Source organism: Oryzias melastigma, linkage group LG1, assembly GCF_002922805.2.
Source record: "Oryzias melastigma strain HK-1 linkage group LG1, ASM292280v2, whole genome shotgun sequence".
Taxonomy (NCBI): domain Eukaryota; kingdom Metazoa; phylum Chordata; class Actinopteri; order Beloniformes; family Adrianichthyidae; genus Oryzias; species Oryzias melastigma.
The window spans coordinates 28,977,181-29,002,590 of record NC_050512.1 but is presented as its reverse complement, the minus strand read 5'-3'; the positions used below and the strand labels follow the sequence as shown (position 1 = coordinate 29,002,590).

General features: G+C 38.5%; 1 protein-coding gene across 3 annotated transcripts; it reads left to right on the top strand.

The window, feature by feature from the left end:
• The first annotated feature begins 743 nt into the window (after positions 1–743).
• zmp:0000001082 (integrin alpha-D) lies at positions 744–22,420 on the top strand. Of its 3 annotated transcripts, XM_024289486.2 has the most exons (31): positions 1,297–1,434; positions 4,401–4,524; positions 8,823–8,914; positions 9,029–9,108; positions 9,183–9,291; positions 9,365–9,495; positions 9,585–9,727; positions 9,824–9,974; positions 11,211–11,346; positions 11,448–11,521; positions 12,339–12,468; positions 12,595–12,737; positions 12,991–13,137; positions 13,217–13,414; positions 14,016–14,146; positions 16,612–16,769; positions 16,863–17,029; positions 17,103–17,219; positions 17,709–17,779; positions 17,862–18,003; positions 18,121–18,219; positions 18,364–18,443; positions 18,517–18,597; positions 18,717–18,792; positions 18,871–18,978; positions 19,062–19,103; positions 19,175–19,300; positions 19,373–19,474; positions 19,553–19,618; positions 19,694–19,804; positions 20,361–22,420. In XM_024289486.2, exons 1-31 carry the CDS (start codon positions 1,395–1,397, stop codon positions 20,577–20,579), a joined length of 3,594 nt encoding a protein of 1,197 aa, XP_024145254.1. In that variant the 5' UTR covers positions 1,297–1,394; the 3' UTR covers positions 20,580–22,420. The 3 variants fall into 3 exon arrangements, with proteins under 3 accessions (XP_036069753.1, XP_024145253.1, XP_024145254.1); XM_036213860.1 differs by having other exon boundaries at positions 744–1,434; positions 13,220–13,414; positions 19,553–19,804; XM_024289485.2 differs by having other exon boundaries at positions 747–1,434; positions 19,553–19,804.
• Positions 22,421–25,410: the final 2,990 nt, after the last annotated feature.

The following is a 25,410-nucleotide window of genomic DNA, read 5'->3' as shown; positions in this document are numbered from 1 at the left end:
CAATCAGTAAAGAAATTTAAAAAAGAGGTAAATAAGACAACTCGGAGAAAAAGAACAAAAATAAATTGGATTTGAACAGTTTAAATATTTAGGAAAGCAGAGCCAAAAGATGGAATGCTTTTTTACCCACATTTTAAAGTTGTTCTAATAATCATTTCTCAGTCAAAAATTTGCAATTTGATCATGCTATTTAAAAATACATTGTTAATACACAATTCAATATAATAAAAATATGATTCAATCTTAATCAATCAAAGATTGGAATTTGAAATAAAAGCAAAATCAATTGCATTTTGGTTCCATAATTCAAATGAAAAAGTATTTTCCAATTCACAATTCAATACGATCAAATTACATTTTAATTCCCTGAAACGTAAAATCGAATGTAGTTTCAATTTCCAAAATTTTTTGTGTCAAAGGTCAAAATCAATTGCAAAATAGCCCCTCCGGGTGTAATGCATGTCATTACACAGGCACTCAAGATTCAAACTGAGAACTGTCAGACGCTCATGAGTCCCGCCTCCACATCGATTTCTCAAACTATTAAGTCACAGATTTTCATCCGTATGCAACTTTATTTAAATATTTGCTAGAACGGGTTGAGCAAAGCATGACTGCCTGAAAAGGAAGGGTGGGGGGGCGTGTTTTAACAATTTGTTTTGAGCTTTTTTGACATAAAAACACCTTGGAAAATTAAATGCAATTGATTTTAAGCTACAAGGAAATGAAATGTCATTTTTAAAATTAAAATGAGAAATGCAAAATGCTTTTTTAAAATGCATGACCAAATTCAACACTGAATTGCAAATTACTGAATGCAATTTTATTTGAATTATCCCAATTTAACATGCAACTGATTTGACATTTTATTTTTAAAAGCATGTGAGTGAATTATATTTTTTATATTGAATTATCAATTGCAATATGTATTTTCACATTGGATGATCAAACCAGAAGATAAAAAGTGGTTTTGGTGCTTTAGTCCACATGTTGCATAATGTAACTTCCTCTTGTTAACACCCATCATTTTGCTTTGTAAAAGTGAGAAAAAAAGTAAAGCATCAATTCAATTTTTTTATATTTTCCTTTTCCTTGTGTTCATTCTTTGTTGATTTAAGGTCTTCCAGATCCTAAAATGGTCTCGAACAAATTTGCATGTTACGTTTCACCCCCAACAGTTTGCAAACTTTTACCTTTTATAAAATGTTCCTTGTAATTGAACTTTGTCAAAAGTATTATAAAAAAAGAGGAAACCAGGCTTGCAAAATGCAAGCGTGAAATGAAGTGTCACCACCTGCAGCGGAAACAGCCCGTTGTAGATTTTCTTCAGGAAGCAGTTGGTTCTCACACTCTCATGTGGCTCCAGCAACAGTCCTCCACCACCCCAGACAAAGATGCGGGGCATCTGCCTGATCTGCTGCATTTGGGCTGCAGGTAATTTGAATTTTTCTCCAAGTCGGATACAGAATAGGGGTTTATACTGGAAAAAAAGGAGAAAACAAGGCGGAGTAAAAATATGAAACTGGAAACCAGGTGTGGTCATGTTTTTTAGATCGCTTTAGCTTCTCCTTGGCGCTATTTGGTGAAATAAAACACTTTCTTTAGGTGATTGATTTTGTTTTGGGTCATCTTAAAGAAAGGAACAAGGAAAACATGTTTCGTGGTTATTTGAAAATCAGGAAATCCTACAGCGGAGTCAGCGTAACGGTTCCAGCCCAAAGCCACAAAGAGTCTCAACGTTTGAGTTCTGTCGTTCTACACTAAACTTTAATCGGCCAAACATCAGCGAAGAAATGATTGAACACTTATTTGTGTGTTAAAGCATATTAGTTGTTTAAGAATATTTCCTGACTTTGTGACAGGAAGGCCTTCTAAGCAGGGGTGTAACCGTTCTAACTGTGAACCCTGATTGGATTTATATCATTATTTGTGATTGACGAATTTAATTAATTTTGAACAATCCGATTCATTGATCTAAAATTGATCTAAGACATCTTTAGCCAAAACGTCAACCAGTTTGACTCAGAGATAAGTTCCTGGTACTGAACAGTACAGGTCAAGTTTTCCAGATTTCTTGTATTTCTTGCAAGATAATCAAGTGCAAATTAAATAAGTGTACAAACAAGTAAACAAGAATTAATGTCAAATTCATTCATATTTTAGTTTCATAAAGTTGTTTTTCCACATCAAAATAATCCAAAGGGATCATTCTTAGAATATTCTAGCACACCCTGAGGTCACGTCTTTGCAAAATTCAAAGTGTGTTATTCGCTGAGATGGATCTTTTTCGTTAAGTTACTGTAAAATAATCCTACCGTGCCTAAATCTAAGAAGTATCTTGATCCAATATTAATGATAATCAATTTAATTCATTATTTGTTACACTCCTACATTTAAGTAAGAAGAATCAGGTAAAAGTCTGAGTTTGACCTCAAGAGACTTTTGGTAGTAACTTCAACCAAAGACGCCAGTAAGTCTTTGCAGAGTAGAAGTCTTTGTTAAATCTTGAAACATTTATCAGTGTTTGTTATCAGCTGCTGTTTTCCTGAAACTCCCCAAATAACATTTTTTGTGAAGGTTCTGTTAACAGCCGATTATCATTAAAACAATTTTTAATTTGGCTTTTTTTCTAGACTAATGTGACTCATTTTAAGGTTTAGAAGAAACTTGTGATATATTCACACCAGGCTTTATAGGCACTAAAAGATCATTCTTGAACGCACTTTCATCATAGTGTTCTCACTGGACGAGCAGGAAGGGGCGTCTTCTATTTTTTTTGCAGCACATGTCCACTACCAGTTAGAAAAGGCGTGGTACAAAATGTTGAAACGGTGCAAATCAGGCGAATCTTGCTCGATTTTTTTTTCTTTCACAGCTCTATTCCGATATTTGAAACACTTGGTGCAATAGAATTCCAACCAGACACAAACCATTTATTTTTCATGAATAATTTTTAAAACGGTTGGTACTTCCGTCATTAAAATGGACGCCATCTGTACCAAATCTGAGTTAGTTAAAGTTCCACCATGGATGTGCGTTTTGTGTGTCGACTTCAAATACGGTCATAAAAAGTCAGAAATGTCCATAAACAGATGTTTACGTGGACCTTTTGCTGGACTTAAACACACTCGAGGGCGGCGGGAATGTAGATAAGAAGTCTGAGGAGGGTTCATTTAATTTACAAGATTAACAAGTTTATTAATTTACATTTTTATTTGAGGTTGACATTTTGTTCCCACAAAAAGTTGAACAAATTTACAAATGTAGCGTTATGCATCATTACTCCTCTAGGACAGATTTTCACATGATTAAGATAATAAAAAAAAGAAGACAATTTTGTGTTGCAATGCTTTAGCTCTGTTACAGAATTACACTTCTATGAACTTCTGCTTTCAGAAAAATTGAGAACTTACATGACTGTGATCTGAAGAAATCAACCAGCCTTTTATCGGTCATCAGGAAGGTGTTGCATTTTTAATCAAACGTGTGAAATAAAGCTCACACATCATAGAACTCAGGACAAAAAAATATCCACAAAGTACAAAATATAAAGAACAATAAGCAATTATTTTTTTATTACACCTGTTATTTATTGTAATTTAGCCTTAAAGGGGAAATCAGAAAATGTTTTCATCATGATCAGCATGACTCTCTTCGGTCAGAAGTAGATGCTCACACACATAATTTAGAACCACTTCTGCGTAATTACTGGCTTGTGTTTTAGATTTCAGAGATATCAAAGCTGCTTCAGAATAAAATAAAAGGACAGGACAGTTTGAGGCTAAATTTACAGATCAGTAGTTGGAGAGCATCCTGCAGAAGTTTATGCCTCTGAGCTCAAAAGTTTAAGCTGCACTTTAGGAGCAAAAAGAAAGAGCTGATATTAAAAGAAATATGACTTTTTTTTGGTAGAAATGCATATTTTAGAGATAGAGAAGAATTATAACAGCCATTTTGTCCAGATTCTTACTGACTAAAACTCAGTCAGAGCTGTAGAGTTCCACTATCCCGTTTAGAGAATTAAACTTTTTTAATTAAAGATTTCATATATAAAAGGTAACTTTTAAATATTAACAATTCCGTTATGACAGTTTTATATTTTTTTAATATATAACAAATTTGACTTCTTTTACTCTCGACAGCAGCACTGATTTCTCCGCCTTTCTCATTAATGTATGTTATTTTTACAGTGTCGTCCTTAAATAGATTTTTCTACATTTATTTCATTTTTATTCCACAGAAAAACTGTAAATTTACTTTTTGTGTTAAGTTTTGTCAGCATTAGATAATTCCCATTCATCTTTTTTAAACATACGAGTCACAATTGTCATTGTTAAACCCAACATGACATTCTTTGAAGATTGTGTTCAGTGATTTTATTTTTCTCACCGGTTTTTCAGCTGCAGTCATCCCGAGTTCTTTGGCTTTCAACATTGGAACAACGGATGTCAAAGTCTTATCTGGAGAAAAGAAAGATTTCTTTGGATATAAAGTGTTTCAGTTCACATCAGCTGACAAGACGGGGTACGTTTCTATATGCTGTTCTTGTGAAAACTTTCAAAAAGCCATTTTTTTTTTTAAATGATCGCTTGTGGTTTAATAAAGCTACGGTCACATATAAAACTGCCAATGTGCAATGAGAAGGGATCAGCAGAACCTTCAGGGTTAGCTGCCGCCGCCTGATTTTTAAATAAAAATCGTTGGCGTGGTCTCAGATGCTGACTGCTGCAGTCAGATGGGGATGATGTCATTACAAAGTTGTGCAACAGCTGGGAGGTCACAGCCATCTCGGCCGGGTCGCCCTTGAAAATGAGATCTTGATCTCAACGGGTCTTTAATCTGGTTTAATCAATCAATTATATTTACATCAAAAATAAAGTTACAAACTCAAATTGCTCAAACTAGTTCATCCTCATATGAGTTGTGCTCATAAAAAAACATGGAGAGATTATACAGAAGTCTCATCCGATTTGTGTATGCATACTTCTTGATTTGTAACTCATACATTTTGTGCATGTGTGTACTTGCAATTGAGTATTAAAATCTACAAAAATTACGAAATACAAAAAAATGGAAATTACAATTAATGCATGCACAACTTTAAAAACCAGCAGCTTAAAACTAACTACACATACAAATCTTTAAAAGTACTCACAAATCGCCTGATACACACACACAAAACCGCATTTACTCACGAATCTGATGTGAAACTCTTTTCTCGTCTCGTTTGTGATGCGTTTAAATGCTGCTAGAATGCATCAAAGTTTTCTTATCAGCCGCTTTGATCTTAGATTGTGGAAAATGTCTATTAAAAATTTGACATTTTCCCCACTTTCTTAAACATAAATTCCCTGTTATTGAATATAAAAAAGTCTTTTTTAAAACACTCCACACTAACTTTTCTCTATTCTCATCACTCCCTCACGGCTGCACTTTCCCTGCCAGCTCTTCCGCATGCGCCAGTTCCCAGCTACAGTGATAGCATGAGGCACAAGGTCCTTCACACCCAGAGAGCGGTTAGAGTCGATCAGCCCTGCGTCCTGCTCCGCTCCCTGGGTGTGGAGAAGGACCTGGCACTGCCTGTTTGCCTCAGAGAGCCAGGAGTAGAGCTGATGGACTCGTCCACTCCAGGAAGAGCTCCATGCTTTCACTGTATAAGGGGAATGAAGGAGCGGGATTTAGGTCTGACCAACCCACTACACTCTCTGGGCGTGGAGAAGGACCTGGCGCTGCCCGCTCCCGCTGTATTAGCTGTATAGGTGATGAGTCGATCAGTTCTATGCCTTTGAAGGGTCTTTGGGGCAAGAAGAGCATTAGGTCCTTCTCCACACCCAGGGAGCGGAGTGGGACGTAGGGCTGATCGACTCAGTGTGCTCTCTGGGTGTCGAGGAAGACCTTGCACTGCTTGCTTGTGGAATAGCTCTGTGGCGAAGGCGCTGCAGGAAAGCGTGACCAAATTTTAGTGTTGAATGTCTTAAAACACATTTAGATATATATATTTTTTTAATTGTAGAGGTTAATCTTTTCTTCCCATGGTTTGGTTCCTTTTGGTTCTAATCAATTAATCTCTGCAAAGAATGACAAAGACAAAGTTCTGGTTTACACGCATGAACAAATGTGCAATTTGTCTTTTTGTAATTGATCAACATGCAATATTCAGTCTTTTCAAATTGCTCCTGCACTACTTCCAGCCCTCCAGTGAACCTGCACCTTTTGTTTTTTATCATTCAGTTTGAATTTTTCTGATGTACATACTTTGAGATCTCTATACTGTTATTTAAACTTGTACAGAAATTCCTATTCTATCCCTTAACCTAAACGGTGACTTTGAGAGCTTTGCACAAGAATTCTCAATGTAAGTTGATGCAAATATAGAAAAATAAAAAACCTTGAACCTTTAACAACGTAGCCGCACATGACCATGTCACTTAGTCGTCCATGTCCATCCTATCTTTATTAACAACAAGTTCAAAGACAGAATTTCTTCTTTGACACATAAAATGGACATGAAATAACAGAGTTGTGTCCTATGGTGGTTAAACAAATTCAACAATCATGCAGATCCAAATGTTACACAAACAAAATATACATGGAATCATTAAAACAAAATGCAATTCTATGCCATTTCAAACTCCCCAAAAAATGGCGCTTACATTAATTATTGAGGCATATCTGTTTAAGAAAGTGAGAGGATAGCAAGTTTTCATCACGTTATTGACAATCTAAGTTCATAGCGGTTCATAAGAAAACTCTGATGACCCAGCTTTCTAGCAGCATTTAAACAAATCATTTAGTTTCAAATCTTGGACACTTGAAAAGAGTTTCAAATCTAATTTGTGTGTAAATGCTGCTGTGTGTCTTCATTATTTCAGTGTACTTGTTAAAGTCCTCCGATGAAAATCCTGTTTTTTGAGTTTTTAACATGGATTTGTGGCATTTTTTCTTATAAAAGAAAACAATTGTAATAAGAAATCTGTCAGAGTTGAGCCCCGTATTTCTACCTCTAACCACCGGAGGGAGCTCTCGCCAGAGTATTAACAAGCCCTGCTCCCTTCCTCTACTACATCTCCCATAATCCATCTCTCTCTGGTGCAAGCCTTCCTCAGCTGTTTCTCATCACCTCATCATCACCCTGTATATGTCACTCTCTAACCTCTGCTCAGTGCGAAGTCTTGTTTGGTCCTCTTACAGTCTGAGTATACCTTCTCTGTGTGATTCTCTGTGTTTTTGATCTCTGCCTGTCTCCTCGGTTTCCTGCCTGCCTCCTACCTCGACCCACGCCTGGACTCTGACCACGCATATGTCTTGCCCTTGTTTATTAAATCAGTTGCACTTGGATCCAAATGTCTCAGCCTCTTCGTCACAAAATCATTTTGTTTTTGTATTTCTGAGTATTTCTCCTTTTAAATCTGTCAATCAAACTGTCTCAGACAGACTCTGTTTGAATGAATGATCTTCTTTCCATCAACAGCTCTGCTGCACATGCACTAAACCCTCATCTGTTCCTAGTGTCTAGTTCAGGTTCTGGAGAAGAGAAGATGGTATCTTCACATTGACTGCAGTCAAATGAGCCGCCGTTCACATTTCTGTGGTCAAATCAGCATCACTGGATTTTTGGTGTGAGTTTCATCCAATACTTACGGTAGCAGGACTGAGAACGCTGGAAAATCTCCACCAGACTCCACGGAGCTTCTTGATGTGACCACGGAAATGTGAACGGCGGCTCATTTGACCGCAGTTGGAAAGGATTGTAAATCAATGAAAGAGCATTTTGATGTTAGCTTTGATTATTTTATCAAGAACTCTGAGAAACCAATGATTGAATGTATTGATCACAGTCAATAAACATTGGAGAATTAGCTAAAAGAGTCTTTGGTGAACTGGAAGGAGAAAGAATCAGGATTTTGGAGGAAGTTCTGTCCATGAAGATCTTCACTTCCTTGTTCCAAGCTGACATTCGGCTAAGAACCATTTGGCTGGACATTTTTATGTAGCAGTGGTGCTGATTTACGCTAGCGAGACACAGATCTATCATAATCAGACAGTGGAGGATCAGGGGCGGAGCTGCACTGCTCCAAAAGCCACGCCTCCTCAGAGGAGATTTTGGAAACAGAGGCTTGAGGTCAACATGAAAAATGGCTTTTAAAAGATTTAAGTCGTGGGATTTTGGTTAAAAACTTCCTAATCATCATTAAAACACTACTAGGAAAAATGCTAAAATTTAATCAAAATTGTCAAAGGGGACTTTAAAGATTTGCATGTGTAACTAGTTTTAAGCTGTGCGTAGGTAAATTGCATTTTTTTTTTTTTTTTTTGTTTGCACACGTACAATTGCAAAAACACAGTTATGCATACAATGTATTTGATGAGTTACAAATCAAGAACTACAAACAGACAAATCGAATGAGTCTATATTCTCTCCAAACTATGGCCAGGTGGCGCTGCTCCTTCGTTAGGAGACGTCATGTTCTCATGGCTGTTTGAATGATGAACTTGGAAGGACAAAATTAGCTTTTTATACTCACAAAATGTCGAAATTGATCCCATATTGAAACACTTTTCTTTTAAAATGTTTGGGTTTTGGCCACAAGTACACAGTGAAACCAGTATGTGGAAAACACTAAACTGCCTCCCTATAATGAAAATCTGTGAAGCAAACTCTGTGTTTACCACATCCACAGTTTTCACAATATTCCTAACTTCTTATTGTGAGTAATGTAGATTTACATCCTGTGGCTAACATAAATAACCGTGTTTCCCTTTGTTAGTGAGACAGTATTAGACACACTGGACTGACCTCACAGCTTTTCTGTGATCCACAGGATCATTGTCACAGCACCTTTGAGCTTAAATGGATCTGGGGAAATATGCAAGTACAGACATGAAGAAAAGCCACGTTGCCAGACTTCTCAGGGTATGAACCTCTAACACTCTTTATTATTGTAACTAAACAAAAAAAGCCAAAATTAAAAAAAAGGAGTATTTTATGAATGTGACTATAAAGCTTCCTTCAATTTTACTTTGACAGATTTTCCGGACGCAAACTCAACAAAAATCAAGCATTTGGGTATGTCAATAGCTGCAAAACCAACTGGATCCGAGTTCACGGTGAGAGCTCCTCACGTTGAGATGGACCTTCAAGATCCCACTGGATTTCTAGCCTCTTTCATCTTCTGCTTTAGGTGTGCAGTCCAAACGTTGTCCATGAATGCTTAGGGAACTCCTACCTCAACAGTTGGTGTCTCAGCATGAAAGATAATGTTTCACGCTCTTTTAAACCAGGCTTCCAAGGTGACAGAAACGGCAACACTGAAGTCTGCCCTGTATATTTTTGCTCTGCTCTCATTAAACCATATTTTTTCAGAGTGCACCAAAAACAAAGTAGACCTGGTCTTTCTGTTTGATGGATCAGGCAGCATGACTGAAGAAGAATTTAAAAAAAACAAAGATTTCATTAAGAGCATCATGGACAGTTTATCCAACACAACAATCAAGGTCACTGAAGGACACCAACATTTACAGATTTATTTACATCAACCTAATTTTTGATGATTAATGTGGATGTTTTATTATTTATGTTTCAGTTTGCAGCGGTTCAGTTCTCCCGCAGACCCAGAATAGTTTTTGACTTCAATGACCACGTTGCAGGAAGAGCTTTGGAGAAACTGATCAAAGAAGAGCATATGAAGTCACTCACAAACACATATAGAGCCCTTCAGTTTATCTTGTAAGTTTCATTACACAACAAGTGACATAACTGTTTAAAGATAATTGTGAAGAGAAAGCTACACAAATCTTTGGATGTCACTGATGCTTGTTCCAGAGACAACCTGTTTGGAAAAGAGTCAGCGGGCGCCACTCCTGGTGCAACTCAAGTTCTGGTTCTCATAACGGACGGAGATCCCAGTGATACTCAAAAGGACGGAGTTCTTACAAAATATGACCAAAAGAACATCATTCGGTTTGTCATCGGGGTAAGTTATTAAAAAAATAAATTGAAATTTGAGTCTTTGTTGTAGAAAAAGTGAAGAGGCAGTTTGTTAATGATGCTACATTTGTAGGAAACATAAATAGCCAAGTATGAAGGTAAATATGTGCCAATACACACAAGTTTAAATCACATTTAAAACTGAATGTGAAGTTTCAGGCAAAAGGAAAACCTGAGAAGATGCTGAAACAATGTAATGCAGTAACTTGCCTGAAAAAAAGTCAGAACTTGTGTGCAAAAATGTTCTTATGTAAAAAAAAAAAAACTTGCACCGCTCTCCCTGGTTCTCGCATGCGCTCCACGGTTCGCGGTTTCCACCCCAAAGTGCCCAGGTGCCCGCCCCGCGCTCCGGGGTCAGTCCATTGGAGATGGATGCTTCTGCCGCCCGAATCATCTTTGGTGGGAATGCACCTTTAGGGAATGGTTTATATTTCTACGATGGTGTTATAATTTAATAGTACTAACAGATGGTCAATAGAATCCCGTTCTTATCAAATTAGTATAGTGTTAGCTGTTGGAACTGGCTGTTTCATCTACCCCCCTCTGATCTGTGTGTTGAATTTGACCATAGCTGGACCACTCCCACGTATATTCATAAGATTATATTTCCTACTTACAAGAACAAGGAAGGGAAGTGTCAATATAGTACTCTGATGTTACTTAACCCAGCTTGGTGCACCATTACTGAGAAGCAGTTCAGAAAGAAACAGCTAGATCTTCCATCCTCTGATTGGTTGTTTTCCGACGAGAGCGCCTCTTTCCGCCTCCCCCTTCTCCCCACACTCCGATGTAAGTCTATTTTGGCGTTTCGTGGGGATTGTGCCAAAAGTCAGAAAAACACTGAGACTCCCATTAATATGAAACTCTTCTACAGAAGATAATTGAACCTACGAGTAAAGACTTTTTTCAACACAGTCTTATAAGTTGTTTGTTTACCCGCAACCTCAGATGAAATCTTAAGTGTGTGAACATTTTAAAACACAAGTTAAGATTTTTGTCTGCAAGTTCCCACGTTACATTCCTCAAGTACAAATTTTTCTCAGGTTTTCCTATTTGCTTCAACTTCACATTCAGTTTTACATGTTTGTGTGAGATTCAAGCTTGTGTGTGTTGGCACATATTTACCTTCATACATAGTAACTGTTTTATTGCTCAGACGATATTAAATATTTGACCTGGAGTTATGTGAAAGTCGTGACTTCATGCAGATTTTTGGTTTTAGGTTAAAATTGATAGCATGGAAAAAATTAAACCCATCGCCTCAGAGCCGAAGGACAAAAATGTTTTTAAAATTGAGGACTATAAAGGGCTTGATGGGATTTTAAAAAACTTCCAAAATAAGATCTTCGTTGTGGAAGGTAAGTTTTTTGTTTTTGTTTTTATGTTTCTATACATTTACTACAATTTTGATCTGATCTTTTGACACCCTTTAGTGATACATGTGCATGATCTTTTTCAGGGTCCAAAGTGGCTCTGGCAGGAAACTTAACTAATGAAATGTCTCAGACTGGATTCAGTGCTGCCTATTACAAGGTGAGTGATGCTAAATCCTTCCAGTGCTTTGTAATGATTCCAGGAATATTTAAATGTTGAGGTATTTAGTTTTAAAGGGTGTAATCATGCTTACAACATATTATAACAGGCCTAATAACACACCCATTCAATCTAATACATCAGAAAGAAAAAGAAATGCAACATTTAACCATCAGACATTTGATGAGTTTCATTTTTAATATAGAACTCCCATGAATGTTATTTTGTATGTTCCACATTGTAGTAGTGATGCTACCTTAATTAGTTTTACCAGAATCAAAGCATCAAAGATTCATATCTTAATATTAACACCCACCATCACCATGACAACAGTGAAAACAAACACATATTTGGCAAAAATAGATCAATAAAAAACACTTAGAACCCAAATTCCATCACCAAAATTCCTATATAAACCATGTTCAAAATTCATGACTTCATACACTTTTCAATCTAAATTAATATTTTATATGCCATTTTTCTAATAATTACACACTACACTTTGCAATAAGTACACTGGGTAATTCCCCTCGTTATCTTTTCTTTCCATCCTGTCATATTAAGAGTGTAACTTGTTCAACAATCAGAAGACATCTTTCCTTACCAGCATTTCACTGACATTTTTTATCCAAAACAGCTCTATGGTTACTTGTTACAAATGGTGGCAATGTGGAGTACAAATGCCTTAAGAAGCAATAACTATCTGACCTGGGATTTAAACTCTTGACCAACCAGAGGGCAGACTGGCTTCTCAATTCTCAAAGAAACAAACACCAGAAAATAAGCGTGTGTTCTAATTTGACTTTACCATTGTCAGGACACTCTGGTTCTGGGCTCGGTGGGATCAAACAGCTGGCGTGGTTCTCTGGAGCAGCGTGAAAATGAAGATGAAGAACAACATGAAGATCAGATTTTGGATCCAGACATGGAGATGGATTCCTACATGGGTAAACTTGTCATGAGCTGCTTTGTGAATGAGATATGTGCCTGATAGAAATCAGCTTTATTGTTTGGTGTCAGTGTTACTTGATGGTAAATACCTTGTGGTCTGAGTGTGTCTCCTACTCTTGTAGGATTTTCCTTATCCACCGGGGAGAGGAATGGAGTTCCTCTATATTTCTCGGGCGCTCCCCGGTTTCAACACACTGGACAAGTTGTAATTTTCTCTAGTACTGGAAAACACTGGACTGTACAGCAGAGACTAGAGGGGACCAAGGTCAGTCATAAATAAGGCCTACTGGAATTAAAATTGAAAAGGTGTATTCTCATTTGGGGCTGAAAATACTTGAATTCAACAAATGCTTTGACTCTGCTGGGAAAGTTTAAAAAACTGTTCACCAACTTTCATGATTACTAAGAGGAAACCACAGAACTTCCTGGCAACGCCACAGCCTTGTGCATTAGCAGAAAACTCTAGATAGCTGTTGAGTTGCCTTAAACACCATAAATACAGATATTATACTCAACAGGTCGGTTCCTATTTTGGCGCGGAGATCTGCACTGTCGATATTGATTCAGATGATAGCACTGACTTCCTGTTGGTGGGAGCTCCAATGTTTTACCAGCCTCTACAAAAGACAGAAGGCAAAGTCTATGTCTACGCACTGACCAATAAGGTGGGTCATCGTGACACTTAAAAGACTGTCATTATTGATACATTCATTTTGAAATAGTGGACATCTTTGTTTCCTGTAGAAGCAACTGGAAATGAGGCTGAGCCTGACGGCTCCATCTATGGGGAGATTTGGCACCACCATATCCAGCCTTGCTGATATGAATGGAGATGGACTCCGAGATGTAGCAGTCGGCGCCCCTCTGGAGGACGATAACCATGGAGCTGTGTACATTTATCTCGGAGACAGAAATAGTGGGATACGCCACACCTTCAGCCAGGTGACGAAGCATCAACTCTATCAAATGTCCAAATGTTTTAATTCTGTTCCAATCCTTGACTTTAGCTTAATCTTCAACAGACAAATTTTGGGGAGAGTTTGAAAAGGATCAAATAGAAATCAAGCAAAAAGTTGTTGATGTTTTTGTGGTTTTTGATAAAAACACATCTGAGTTGTAAACTGGCACTTCATAAATCGACTGAACTGAATAGATAAGAGGCCCTGCGATACAATGGCGAACAGTCCAGGGTGGTTTCACCTTTCATTCGCTGGGTTGACTCCAGCATATCTGTGAACCGCAATAAAAATAATGCAGGTTTAGACAAAAATAAACCGATGCCTGGTATTGAAAACATGGAGGTATGCTCAATGTGAAACTCAAAGATTCAAGATGAACTGTCTCCTTTCTGGATTTATTCTTAAATTTCCAGCAGGAAACAATATTATTCCTATGCATTACAGTATTAGTTCTTAAGCCTAGAGCAGAGACTCCCCCCTGTGGGAACGGCCTGTATTACTTCTCCAGTGTCCAGAATACTTGATTTTTAGTCTTTTGTATGAAACATGTCACAAAGATTAAAATTGTTCTCTTCTTGTTTTAGAGAATCAATGGAAAGAGTTTTCAACCTGAAATGAGGTTTTTTGGTCTAGCTGTTGATGGACATGGAGATCTTGGAAATGATGGGCTTCCAGATGTTGTGGTTGGATCACAGGGCGCTGCTGTTGTTTTAAGGTATGGCTATTGTGAGTTCTATGTGTGATTCATGAAAATATTGATTTTAAAGCCTTCCTGCATGCATGTTTTATGGTTAATTAATATGTGATCATTAACTTTTTTGTAAAGATACATTTATATGCAGATTTTTTTATGTTACACATCAAACAAGCATTCTGACTGTTAGGAATGTGATGGAAACAATCCTAACAGACAATTAGACACTTGGGCAATCATATTTAAGGGACTCAGTGTGTCAGGTGTGTGTGTGTACTAATTGTATCTGTGCAAATGTGTCTATCAAATTTTATGAAATCAGCCACTTAAAGGGTAACCAAACATGGAAGTTGGAGCCTGACTCCACCCACAGCCGAAATATGAAAATCCACCCATTTTCAAAATGGGTGGGGCTTGGGGGCTGCAGATCATTACGTGAAACTTGCATGGTTTGACCAATCACAAAGTGCAACTGTAATACCTTGATTCAACCTGTAGGGGGCAGCACACAGACGGTTTTTGACTATATTTTCAAGAATTAAACAAGCTTATTTTAATTTGTAAAAAAATGTGGCAATGACGAACAGAAAACACTTTTACAGCCCAATTTGTAAAGGTCAACAGCCAAAAAAAAGTTGATTTAGGGTTTGGTTACCCTTTAAGTCATGGTTTGGTGGTACAGCCTAAGCAGGGGGTTGTCCTTCCATAAAGGATCTGTCCTCCAGCAACACACCCTCTTCTCTCATTGGCTGAGACATTCACTAAGAACACTGTCAGTTGGGGCCTTGTGCTTAATATGTTCATGCATCTTGGATGTTGCATCCTGGATAGTGGTTTCCACGCTCACTAGTCCCAGGGAGTCTTCCCTCCGACTAGTGTACAGTCTCAGGGTAAAGGGTTTTGGATGCAACCCTCCATGTATGTTGGGAGCTTCGTGTCTAAATATCTGTAGTCTGTATCACTTCCTGGGGATTTCATTATACCTGCAGGCTGTCTGATAACTGCCAGTGTGTAACAGTTTATTTTTTCCAGGGTCATGCTCTTGTCACTGACCTGGCTTCTCTGAACTTGCTTTATTCATTGGAGGTATTTGGCGGTTCCAGCTTTTCTTGTTGCCTGTTCCAGGTTGCCATATGCCTGTGGTATTCCATGGTACTTATAATTGTCCTCAATGTCTCCTATATTCCTTCTATGAGTGAGATTCCTCCAATGTAAACCATCTAGGATCTCTTCGTCACTATCCAATGGGATTCCTCAAACTTGAATGACATTCCAATTTCAGAACTGTAGATTCTGTTGATGTGGATTAAGAAGTCAATGTCCCGCTCACCCATAGTGTATAGCTTGATATCATCCATGAAGAGATTGATTCCTCAGTCAGTATCCGTAGCCTTATCCTTAAATATCCTTTGTATACATATATGCCACATTTGATGGGTATTTGTACAAGTAGCTTGCCATTGACTTCTAGGGTGGTCTTCAACAACCTAATTGAGATTGCCTTAAGTGCTCTTAGAATGAGCAATGAGTCACCTTGTAATCAATCCAGACAATGCACGGGTTGCCTTGTCACAACTTGCAGCCTTTAGTGACTGTTCTGTCAACCAGGGGTTAGTGTTTGACTTCTCTGGTATCTTTGCCAACACTCTTCCGTGCTTTCCTCATGTATGGATCCATATGGCCATTCCTTTTGGTTGCAATGATGTATGAGGGATCTTTCTGGATCAGAACTGTTTGCCCTTCTGTTAGCCACATCGGGCGAGTCCCATTTCTTAGCAGTTGGTTCATTTGGGCTGCTAGCTGCTCATGCAGTGCAGTCTTAGCCAGTAGGCATCCAGTTTTTCCATACATGACGATCTTTCTTAGAGGTCTGCCACCTTGATGGTCACTCAATTCAGTTCAGGGATGTTCTTTTCTCAGAGATACAAGTTCTGGTTGGGAGTTTGATATAGCCACCTCTCTGACCTGGTGTTCTTGCTCTCCCATGGTGTTGCATTTGTAATGTGTCTCTTCAATCTGAAGTTGTGATATCAGCTGCCATTTGTAGGAATGTTTAGCTACTAGTTGCTGTAAGCTTTGATTTTGGATTTCTAAACAGTTATTTCAACAAAATCTTGTTCTCAAAGCTAATCCAGTTGCTGCTCTGAGTGTACATTTTCCATCAAGGTGGTTTGGTTCCCCAGCACCTGACACTAACCTTGTTTGCCTGCGGTACATAAAAACCGGCATGACAGTTTCTATTTCTATCATGGATTATAAGGCAGTAGTTAGGAGGGTCTTGCAGAAGCACCCACACTGGGAATAGAATCTTGATTTCCAATGTGCCAGCCTTTCACCTTAACAACAAAAATGTACATTTTCTACTTTGTTATTTTCCTATATATGTTTGATGAAATATCATAACCAAGTTTGAAATGTCCATGTATTTTTTTTCTTGCTTTACACCAATACAATTGTATAATTTTCCTTTATGTGATGTGTTCCAGGTCCAAGCCAGTCTATAATGTTGCAGCTAACTTGTCGTTCCATCCTGAAGTAATAAGTATCGAAAACATCGACTGCGTAAACAATCCCCATGAAGTTCTGCCCATGGTTAACCTAACAACATGTTTTCAGTTGCAAGAGACAACAAAGAGCAAAACAGGTAGGAAAACCCAACTCATAAATACAATGTGCTGTAAAGGAAACTGTTGGTATTAATGTGTTTTTTTATGGGATTTGCCATATGTTTTTGTAGAAAAAGCTAATCTCACACTGGGAATCCTGTACACGCTCAGTGTGGATTTAATGAGACAAACCCATCGAGGATTCTTCAGTCCAACTGATAAGAAAACCAAGAGTCTTCACATCCACTATAACCTCACCACACAAGCGACGTGTTTCAATCATTCAGTCTTCATGCCGGTATGACCATTCATGAAATACGGCTTTTTGCTCATTACTACACACTGGTTTAAACTCCTCTTTTTGTTTGCAGAAATGTGTGAAGGACACGTTATCCCCCATCAGCATTAAGTTTAACTTTTCCCAACCTGACAATGAGAACGCAATTGCCGTCCTAAACACGGACTGTAAGAAGGAGGCCATTTTTGAGGTTTGTATTCTGAAAAATGTTGCAGTTGGTAGAGGGGTTATGCCTTGAAAAAGCTGAGAAAGATTGAATATTTAAAGGTAGAGCTTGTGGCAAGAGTATGGTCCAATAAATCAGTGACATTATTTAGCAAGAAAGAGTGTTTTCAGGTGTTGTGTGGTTTCACCGAATGTAATGGCAGACATAACATCCACTTTTCATTGCTACAATATAAACAAGAAAACAAAAACATTCATCTTGTACTAAATTTTCTGGGGCTGAAAATCCAGAGCTAGATCCAGCACAGAAACAGACTTCTTAGCAGGTTTTTATTGATTTTTAGTGCAAAAACAACTACCTCAAGCACGTATGTGACATTCAAAAAAAGGCTTGACCTTCAAGAATCCTTTTTATAAGTAAATGTCTAAATGATAAATTCCTATTTTCTCACAGGGAGCTAAACCTGCACTTGTGTTTTCTTGAGTCAATGTAAAAACATTTTTTTCTAAACAGATTCCATTCGAGAAAAAATGCAGAAAGAACGACACCTGCGTTGCTGAACTGGAAGTAGATTTCGACTTCACGTAAGTATAGCCGACAAATTTGAAGCAGCCATGCCGTCACTAGAGCACATCTCTGACTTGATACTCTTATGAATCTAACCAGGACGCCAACGCTGTTGGTGTCTGAGCAGAGTTACTTCAACATTTCCATATTACTGGCAAATAAAGGTGACGACTCGTACAACACCAGCCTGACTGTGCTCCACTCTCCCGGCCTTTCCTTTTCCAATGTGAATGTCACAAAGGTGATTTCTGTCTAGAAACAGTTCATTCTTTAGATTATCTTGCAATCTGTTAAAACAACAGTGAAAACTCTAAATGTGAAGTGTTTAAACTCAACCGTTTGGTTTTTCCTCAACAAGGCCACAAGACAAACTCTGTATGAGTGCTATGATCTGAAAGAAGTACGAGACAGAACTCAGTGTGGCATCAGCCGTCCCGTGTACCGAAGTGGCTCCATGGTGAGTCCCAACAAACATCCTGCTGACTGACATGGCAAATAATGAACTGTGCCACCATTCCAGAAACAACTAGCAGCTTCAACCTAGAAGCTTCTCCAGTGTATTCGATTCAGGCTAACACCAACATCTCTTCTTTCTATCAAGGCAACATTCCACTCCTCTTTCCATGTCATTAAGGATATTGATTGGAATGACACAATGACTATGACCGTATTTGGACAAAGGTATGCATATGAGCTAATAAGTTTGTTCATTTCTAAAATGTTCTCTGTAATGGAAATACTTGTTTGTCCACAGTGACAACACAAACTCCAGCAGGATTGGTTCTGTGACCAAAACCATAAAGGTACAATATGAAATCAGGATGGTAACTGCAGTGTAAGTTTTCCTTTTTTTAATCATCTGTTTGAATATTTCACTAAATTTCACAAACTTAAACCCTGTATGTTATTTAATGTTTGCACAAGAAATTAGTCAAACTGAATCTTCTCTCATAGGAAAGAGGACAGTGTCACCTATCTGAACTTTACAACAGGGGATAACAAACCCCAAAAAATGGTCATCACTTACCAGGTGAGACGTCTGCAGCATCCTTCCCTCAGACAGAAAATCAATGCGTGTATAAACTGACAGAGCTCTCATCGTTTACAGATAGATAATACTGGTTTCAAGGATTTTCCGGTCAATGTGTCGCTATATTTCCCAAAACAAGTTCAAGAAAACTTTGAATTAATCAACTATCAAGTTTTCGTTCAAAAGGTATGTAGACAAATATTAAATAAAAACCATTCTCATGATTGTTTTTATGGCCACAGTATAAATTGTGACAACTTTTCTTTCAGAACAAAACCCAGTGCTCTAGCACTCTTGATAAAAAATCTGAGGCGAGTAAAACTGCATTTAAATTTACTAAACCTTCCAAATTCTTCAGTAACATCAGTTTGCTTTGTTACAGGACTGCACACAGGAAAAGGAATGCATCGTCACACAGTGCAACAGTTTCAGTCTGAAAAAACACTCTTCTGCTGCCTTCACGCTACAGGCAGATGTGCATTTTAGAGACATTCATCGTTATGTCAAGGTTTGTACCACAATAATTGGAAACAGGAAAAACGAAGACACCGTTTTCAAATGGCATTCTTTTATTTGACAGGAATTTTCTCCCTTTACTGGAGGAAGAACAGAGATCAGATTCAAGAGTTTGATACGCGTCGATACCGACAGAAGCCGATATGTGCTAGCTTCCTACAATGAGGTACAAGGAAAGTTGATGCTACCTCAAAGATCCTGTGTCCATTCATTTTTCAAATGCAATTTTTTTTATCGATCACAGAAAAGCTCGAACATCAAACTTTTGAAGAATGGTCAAGTCACTGAAAATGATCAAACGACGAAATGGGTACAAAAACATCCAAACGGACACAGAGAATACAGAGAACAATTGTTCACAACTTGCATTTTATGTCCCAAACAGAGCGAAGTTAGAGTTGAGATCATCGTTCCCCCCAACCAGTGGGTGATCATTGGAACTGGAGCTGGAGCAGGATTGCTGCTTCTCATCATAATAACGATAATCTTGTATAAAGTAAGATTTTTTAGTAGATAACAGTCAAGTCGCTGATCTGTCGTGGTGGGAAGCCCTTCCTTAAGGACACCAGTTGATACAGTTCGTGGTTGTCATGTTTTGGTTGTCTTGTTTTCCTCCAATCTCTGCTAATTTGGCTCAGGTGATTCCAAATTCTGAAAGATTCCAAAAGTCAAAGCTGTAGAAGAAGCACAGAGGTATCGCTTTGAGAAAGTGTACTGTGTTTGGTCCAGCATTTGATTTCATCACTTTTCTTTGAAGTGGTGAAATGGAGATGATCCTTCTTTTGATCGTAGAGATGAATTACAGTCCATGTATCGATTGGAGTGATTAGTGAAATCCCTTTGCAAAAAAAAAAAAATTAAGCTACAGACTCAGAGGATAAACTTTCTATGATTATCAGAAGTTCATTGGTTTTGCATGCAATGCAAACAAAAACTGTTTTAAATGACCTGTAACTTTATTTTGGGAGCTTTGGTCTGACCACATTACCAAAAGTCTCTATCATTATGATTTTGGTGTTTATTCTTATGACGTTTTTCATCTCTGTTACAAGCTGGGCTGCTTCAAGAGGAAAAAAATGCCAGTGGACGAGGAAGAAGTAACCTTTTCTTGCCCCGTGGAACAAGCCACCAATGGCCTGACTGATGAAACAGTTGGTAAATCAGACGATGGAGACAAATCTGATCAAGTTCTCGAGGAACAACAGTCTCTTCAGAAGAGCAACGGAGACCTTCAATCAGAAGACGAGCCGAAGGACCAGGATTCAGCTTAAAAATTCATGTCAGCGTCACAGTCGCCTGAAACTATCCTGACACCTCAAAAGCAATGTAAAGAGAAATCTGGAAGAAGGTTTTTCTCATGAGTTTTTCAATTCAAGGGCCTACATCATGCTATTCTCACGTCTTTAACATTTGGCATTCATCATGTCATCCTAGAGCTGGGCCTGGCAGCAAGCAAACAACATTTGTAAAGAAATTGTGCACATAAAATTAGATTCGGTTAGAAATGGTTTATTTCAAGCAATCAAAAGAAGAAAAGTAAATTCATGTGCAATACAATCAATCATCCGAAGTTTACATCCACAAATCCATGTCAAGCAGAGGATACATTAAGAGCTGCCTGAAAGGGAGTGGGAGGAAGCGAACTTATATAATCCTACCATTTCCTTTATGTGTATCATCATTATCCAGTCCGTAACTTAAGATCCGATATTTATATCTTTCCAACGTAGATCCAGGTTATTAGGAATCCTCAAGTAACAATAAATCACATGATCAAAAAAAGATCAAAGCGTTTTGAAGATCACTGCTAGCGCCGCAGAGAAAGTGTGAGTGTGTGTTAGCCAGGGGGAGGTTCTGGCAGCGAAGGGGCTGTTCCCACTTTGTGATGTCACAATGTGAGCACTCACTCATTTTTGTGGATTGGGAGGGGCTGGTGCTCAATAATGCTCAAAGATAAGTGAGTGGAAAAATAATACTGCTTTTTTGGGGAGGGGGAGGTGAGAAATTAGCATTATTATATACTTAAAACCTAAAAAAATGGATTTTGAAGGATATAGGCCATTTAAAAGCAAAACTATGGAACCAGGTCAAATGATTTTGAAATTTGATGACTTTGGATCCTAAAAACCTTGTAACTCCACTAAAAATGATGACGCAGATACTTTTGATTTCATTTGTGTTTGATTTGAAAAGAGTTAAAACGTTTTACAGCAAATGTTAAAAACTGTGCCTAGAAATGTCCCTCGTGAAGAGCCAAACTTTGTTTCTGCTTCTGCTTCAAAATATGCAATTTTCAAACTCCAATTCAATTGACAGCTCTGCATATCTTGCTTTGTATTATTGAGCCGTGTGCAATATAAAGGATTCTTAAAGAACCCGTAAAGACTCCAAATCAAATAGAAAATCCTATTGGACATACTTTGGACTTGTCTTCCAAATATAGAAAAACTTCCAAAACAATGCTTTTATTCCACTTTTTGTTAAAATAACTTTTACCAGTTGCCTTAGAATCTGGTTTACCTCTCTAGTAGTAATCGGTCTCTAAATCCAAGTCCTAAAGAAACAAGACTCCTCTTTTGTGAACAAAAATGTCAGCATATCCCGCTAGGGGTTGCCACAGTAAATCCGCACATTTGGTTTGGCAGAGTTTTACACAGGATTCCCTTCCTGATACAACCCTGTTTTTCATCTGGGCTGGGGACCGGCACAGGGAGAACCAAACTTGGGCCTGCTTGTGGCTTTATAATTGGGCAGTAGTGTGAAGGGTCTTTCCTCAATGCGCTTCAGTGGGAAATGAACTCTGGTTTCCCATGCGCCAGTCTCCTAGGGAGCTGATGGAGCCATCCAGCTGCTTTTTTGTAAACAAAAATAAAGTTGTAAAATGTCATTGCCATTTCTAAGCATAAATAGCTCTTTATTTTTTGCATGTATGTTGATGTGTGCGTATGAAACAGATCTATTTATATCTCAGTTTAATATCTGTTCAATATTGTAATCATTGGTTCCGTTTCTTAGTGTGAACTGATTCAAAAGTGTCTTCCATTCACTCATTTTTATACTTTGTTACAATTGTATTAATAAATATATACAAATAAAATAAAGCTGGTGTTTACTAGGGATGTAAGAAAACATTGATTCATTGAAATATCCAAATTTTTCGTTTGGCAATACTTGTATCGACATAAAATGCTGCCAAGATGATATTTTGGCAATTATGCAAAAATGTAGTTCAGCATCTTACTTTTGTTTTCCACTTAACCCTTCCGCTCTCCTTGGCTTGTTTACATTAAAAGTGGGGTCATCTGGACCCCACAAGACAGTGCGCTGAACTTTTTTTTTATTATTGATTTTTGAGTTTCACTAATGTCCATGGCAGATATAAAATCCTGTCCACCTTTGTCCACATTTGTCATGGAAGGAATCACATTTCAATATGTGGTTGGAGTCATCGGGACCCCAAGGGTAGCGGAACACCACACAGTCTCTTTGATTAGCTGTACACAGCAAAGAAACAACAAGATCTCACAAGAGCCATAGATGGATGTGATAGATGCAAACCCTATGTGAACTCAGAGACATGTTGTTTTTGCTACATAGCGAAAAGAGTCATGTACAAGACCAAATTCTCACCTTATCTCTAAGGGAGCGCCCAGTTAGTCTGAGCAAGAATCTCTTTTCAACTTAAAAAATAAATGCTGGACACGATTGTGATGCTTGAAAAGTATAAACATCACTCAGAAGCCCATCACAGTTATCACGGATAGTATGGTGTACCATGAAGTATGGTATGAACTAAACCGTGTGATTGTGGATATGACTGATACGAGGACTGATTGCTACGAAGTATAAACAGGGGTTACTGAGGAAAGTCTGTCTAGAAAAACATCTTTTTAAGGCTGAAAATAATGAAAATTTACTGAAGAAGTTGAAATACCAAACTTCACACACAGACAAAACCGCGACCCCGAAAGGGAAGAAGCGGTCAAGAAAATGGATGGATGGACACACAGAAAAAACAGAGAGAGGCAACTAGATAGAAAATGGAGCAAGTTATTTTTTCGCCTTTTTATGGCCTGTCTCTGTTCAGTGGAGGTTCACACCACTTCCTGTGCCTTTCTTGTGCCCGCGCATTCAAAGGCGCAGCAAGTATGTGAGAAAGATGTTCTTCACGTTAAAAATAAACATTGTAGACAATCGTATTACTTGTAAAGTGTAAACACCACTCAGAAGTTTATCTTAGTTATCGCGAACAGACCGCACGATTGTGGATACGATTGAAGTGATGACCGATCGCTTTGAAGTAAACAGGTTTGCTTCATTGCCCATGCGGCCTCTGTAACGTCAGCGATCACAAATCACTTGGAAGTATAAACCATCCCTAACTCTTCCTCCAGGTCCATGCGGCCAAGAAAAAAATACAGCATTGGCAACACGTATTAAGAAAATGATGTGCATAGAGTCACTTTCTATCCTATGGAGGCCTTGATCATGCCGCAGTAGCCACCAATCATAGAGAATGTTCTTCGATGGAGCAGCAGATTTGGTGTCGGTGACAAACCGACCCAGGTCTCCGTGCGAAGAATCTTACTCTGGCTTGGTGTCTGTTTCTTTGATTCTAAAAGTATCTGTCTTTGCAGAAATTACTTTAAGACTTTTTCAGCATCCAACGAGAGTATTATGTTTGCTGTATTCATGTTAGGTGGCAGTGATTGGCCATCTTTTATAAATGTAACAATTTTATAAAAAGTTCCTGCTTTCTGTTCACAGAATTCTTTGTAAATCAGCAGGAAATTCATCCGGCCCCGGAGCTTTGTTGTTCGGCATAAGCAGCAGAGCATCAGGAAGTTCAGAGGATGAGAGCGGCGAGTCTAAGTCTTTGATTTAATCTACTTTTAATCTGGGAAGGTTTACATTATTAAGAAATGAATTGATGCTTTGCTCTGATGGATTGATCTGTGAGGTGTATAAATTCTTATAAAAATCTTTAATCGTGTCATTTATTCTGATCGGGTCTCGAGTGACATTTTCTGACTGATCAAGAATAGATTATAACATCTAAGTTGATTTTTCTTTATTAATTTTAAGATGATTAGCTAGAAATTTACCAGACTTATTGGAGTTTTAAAATATTTCTAGTCTAAGTCTTTGTATTTGGAATTGCGTTTGTTTATTATGTCATTTAACTGAAGCTTTAATTTTTTAAAATCGCTTGTGTGTGTGCTCGTTCTGTAAATAAAAGAATGCTTACCTGGAATGTGTTGTCATCTGATGATATAGGGAGGAGGAGGGAGAGAGGGGGGACTTGACATAAATAACAAAAGAGAAAAGAAAAAAAACACCACATGAACATGGGAGAGGAGAAAAAAAAAGTTTTTTCCTGAGAATAGGTGTGGGGGGGGTGGTTGATCCGATTTCCATTCTTTTGAATAAGCTTAGCAGGTGTTTTGAGCGCATCTCAGACGCAGCAGAGGGTTCTTCAGTGCAGCCACGGGGGGATCTCCGGGTTCTGAAAGAGGCGGCCGTCCACAAACAGCTTGTCCATGGCGACCACAGCGCGGGACCCGGCTGTGAGGTGTTTTCTCCTCAAGGGAAAGAGAATCTTCATGCACAGTTAAATCTCAGCGGGAAACTGATCTTTTACGCTATAATGGGTTCCGTTCAGCTCTTTTTACAATCACCTTCTGTTTAAAAAGCTCCAACTTCCCAACAATTGGGCACAGACGCTGGCTGTCGGGACACTTCCCTTCACCTCCTTTGGTGGACTCTGTGAAAAGCGATCTTCTGCCCTTCCTCCACGGAATCTTTAGCTGGACCTCCATGAAGGTCTTCACCGTGGCCTCCGGGTTTTCTCCCGCCTCCTCCGGAACCCCTGAGACGACCAGGTTGTCCCTCATGCTCCTCACCTAAAGATCCAGGAGGATTTCCTTCATGACCCGGTTCTCCTCAGAGAGCCGAGCGTTGTCGGAGCTCAAGATCTTCACAGACTCTCTGAGGTCCTGATTCTCCGCTGCAAATTCCCGCATCTGCTGCTGGCTGAACTCCAGAGACTCCCGCAGGCCCTGGAACTCTCTGTGAAGGATCTCCAGCAGGTTGAGGTGGGCG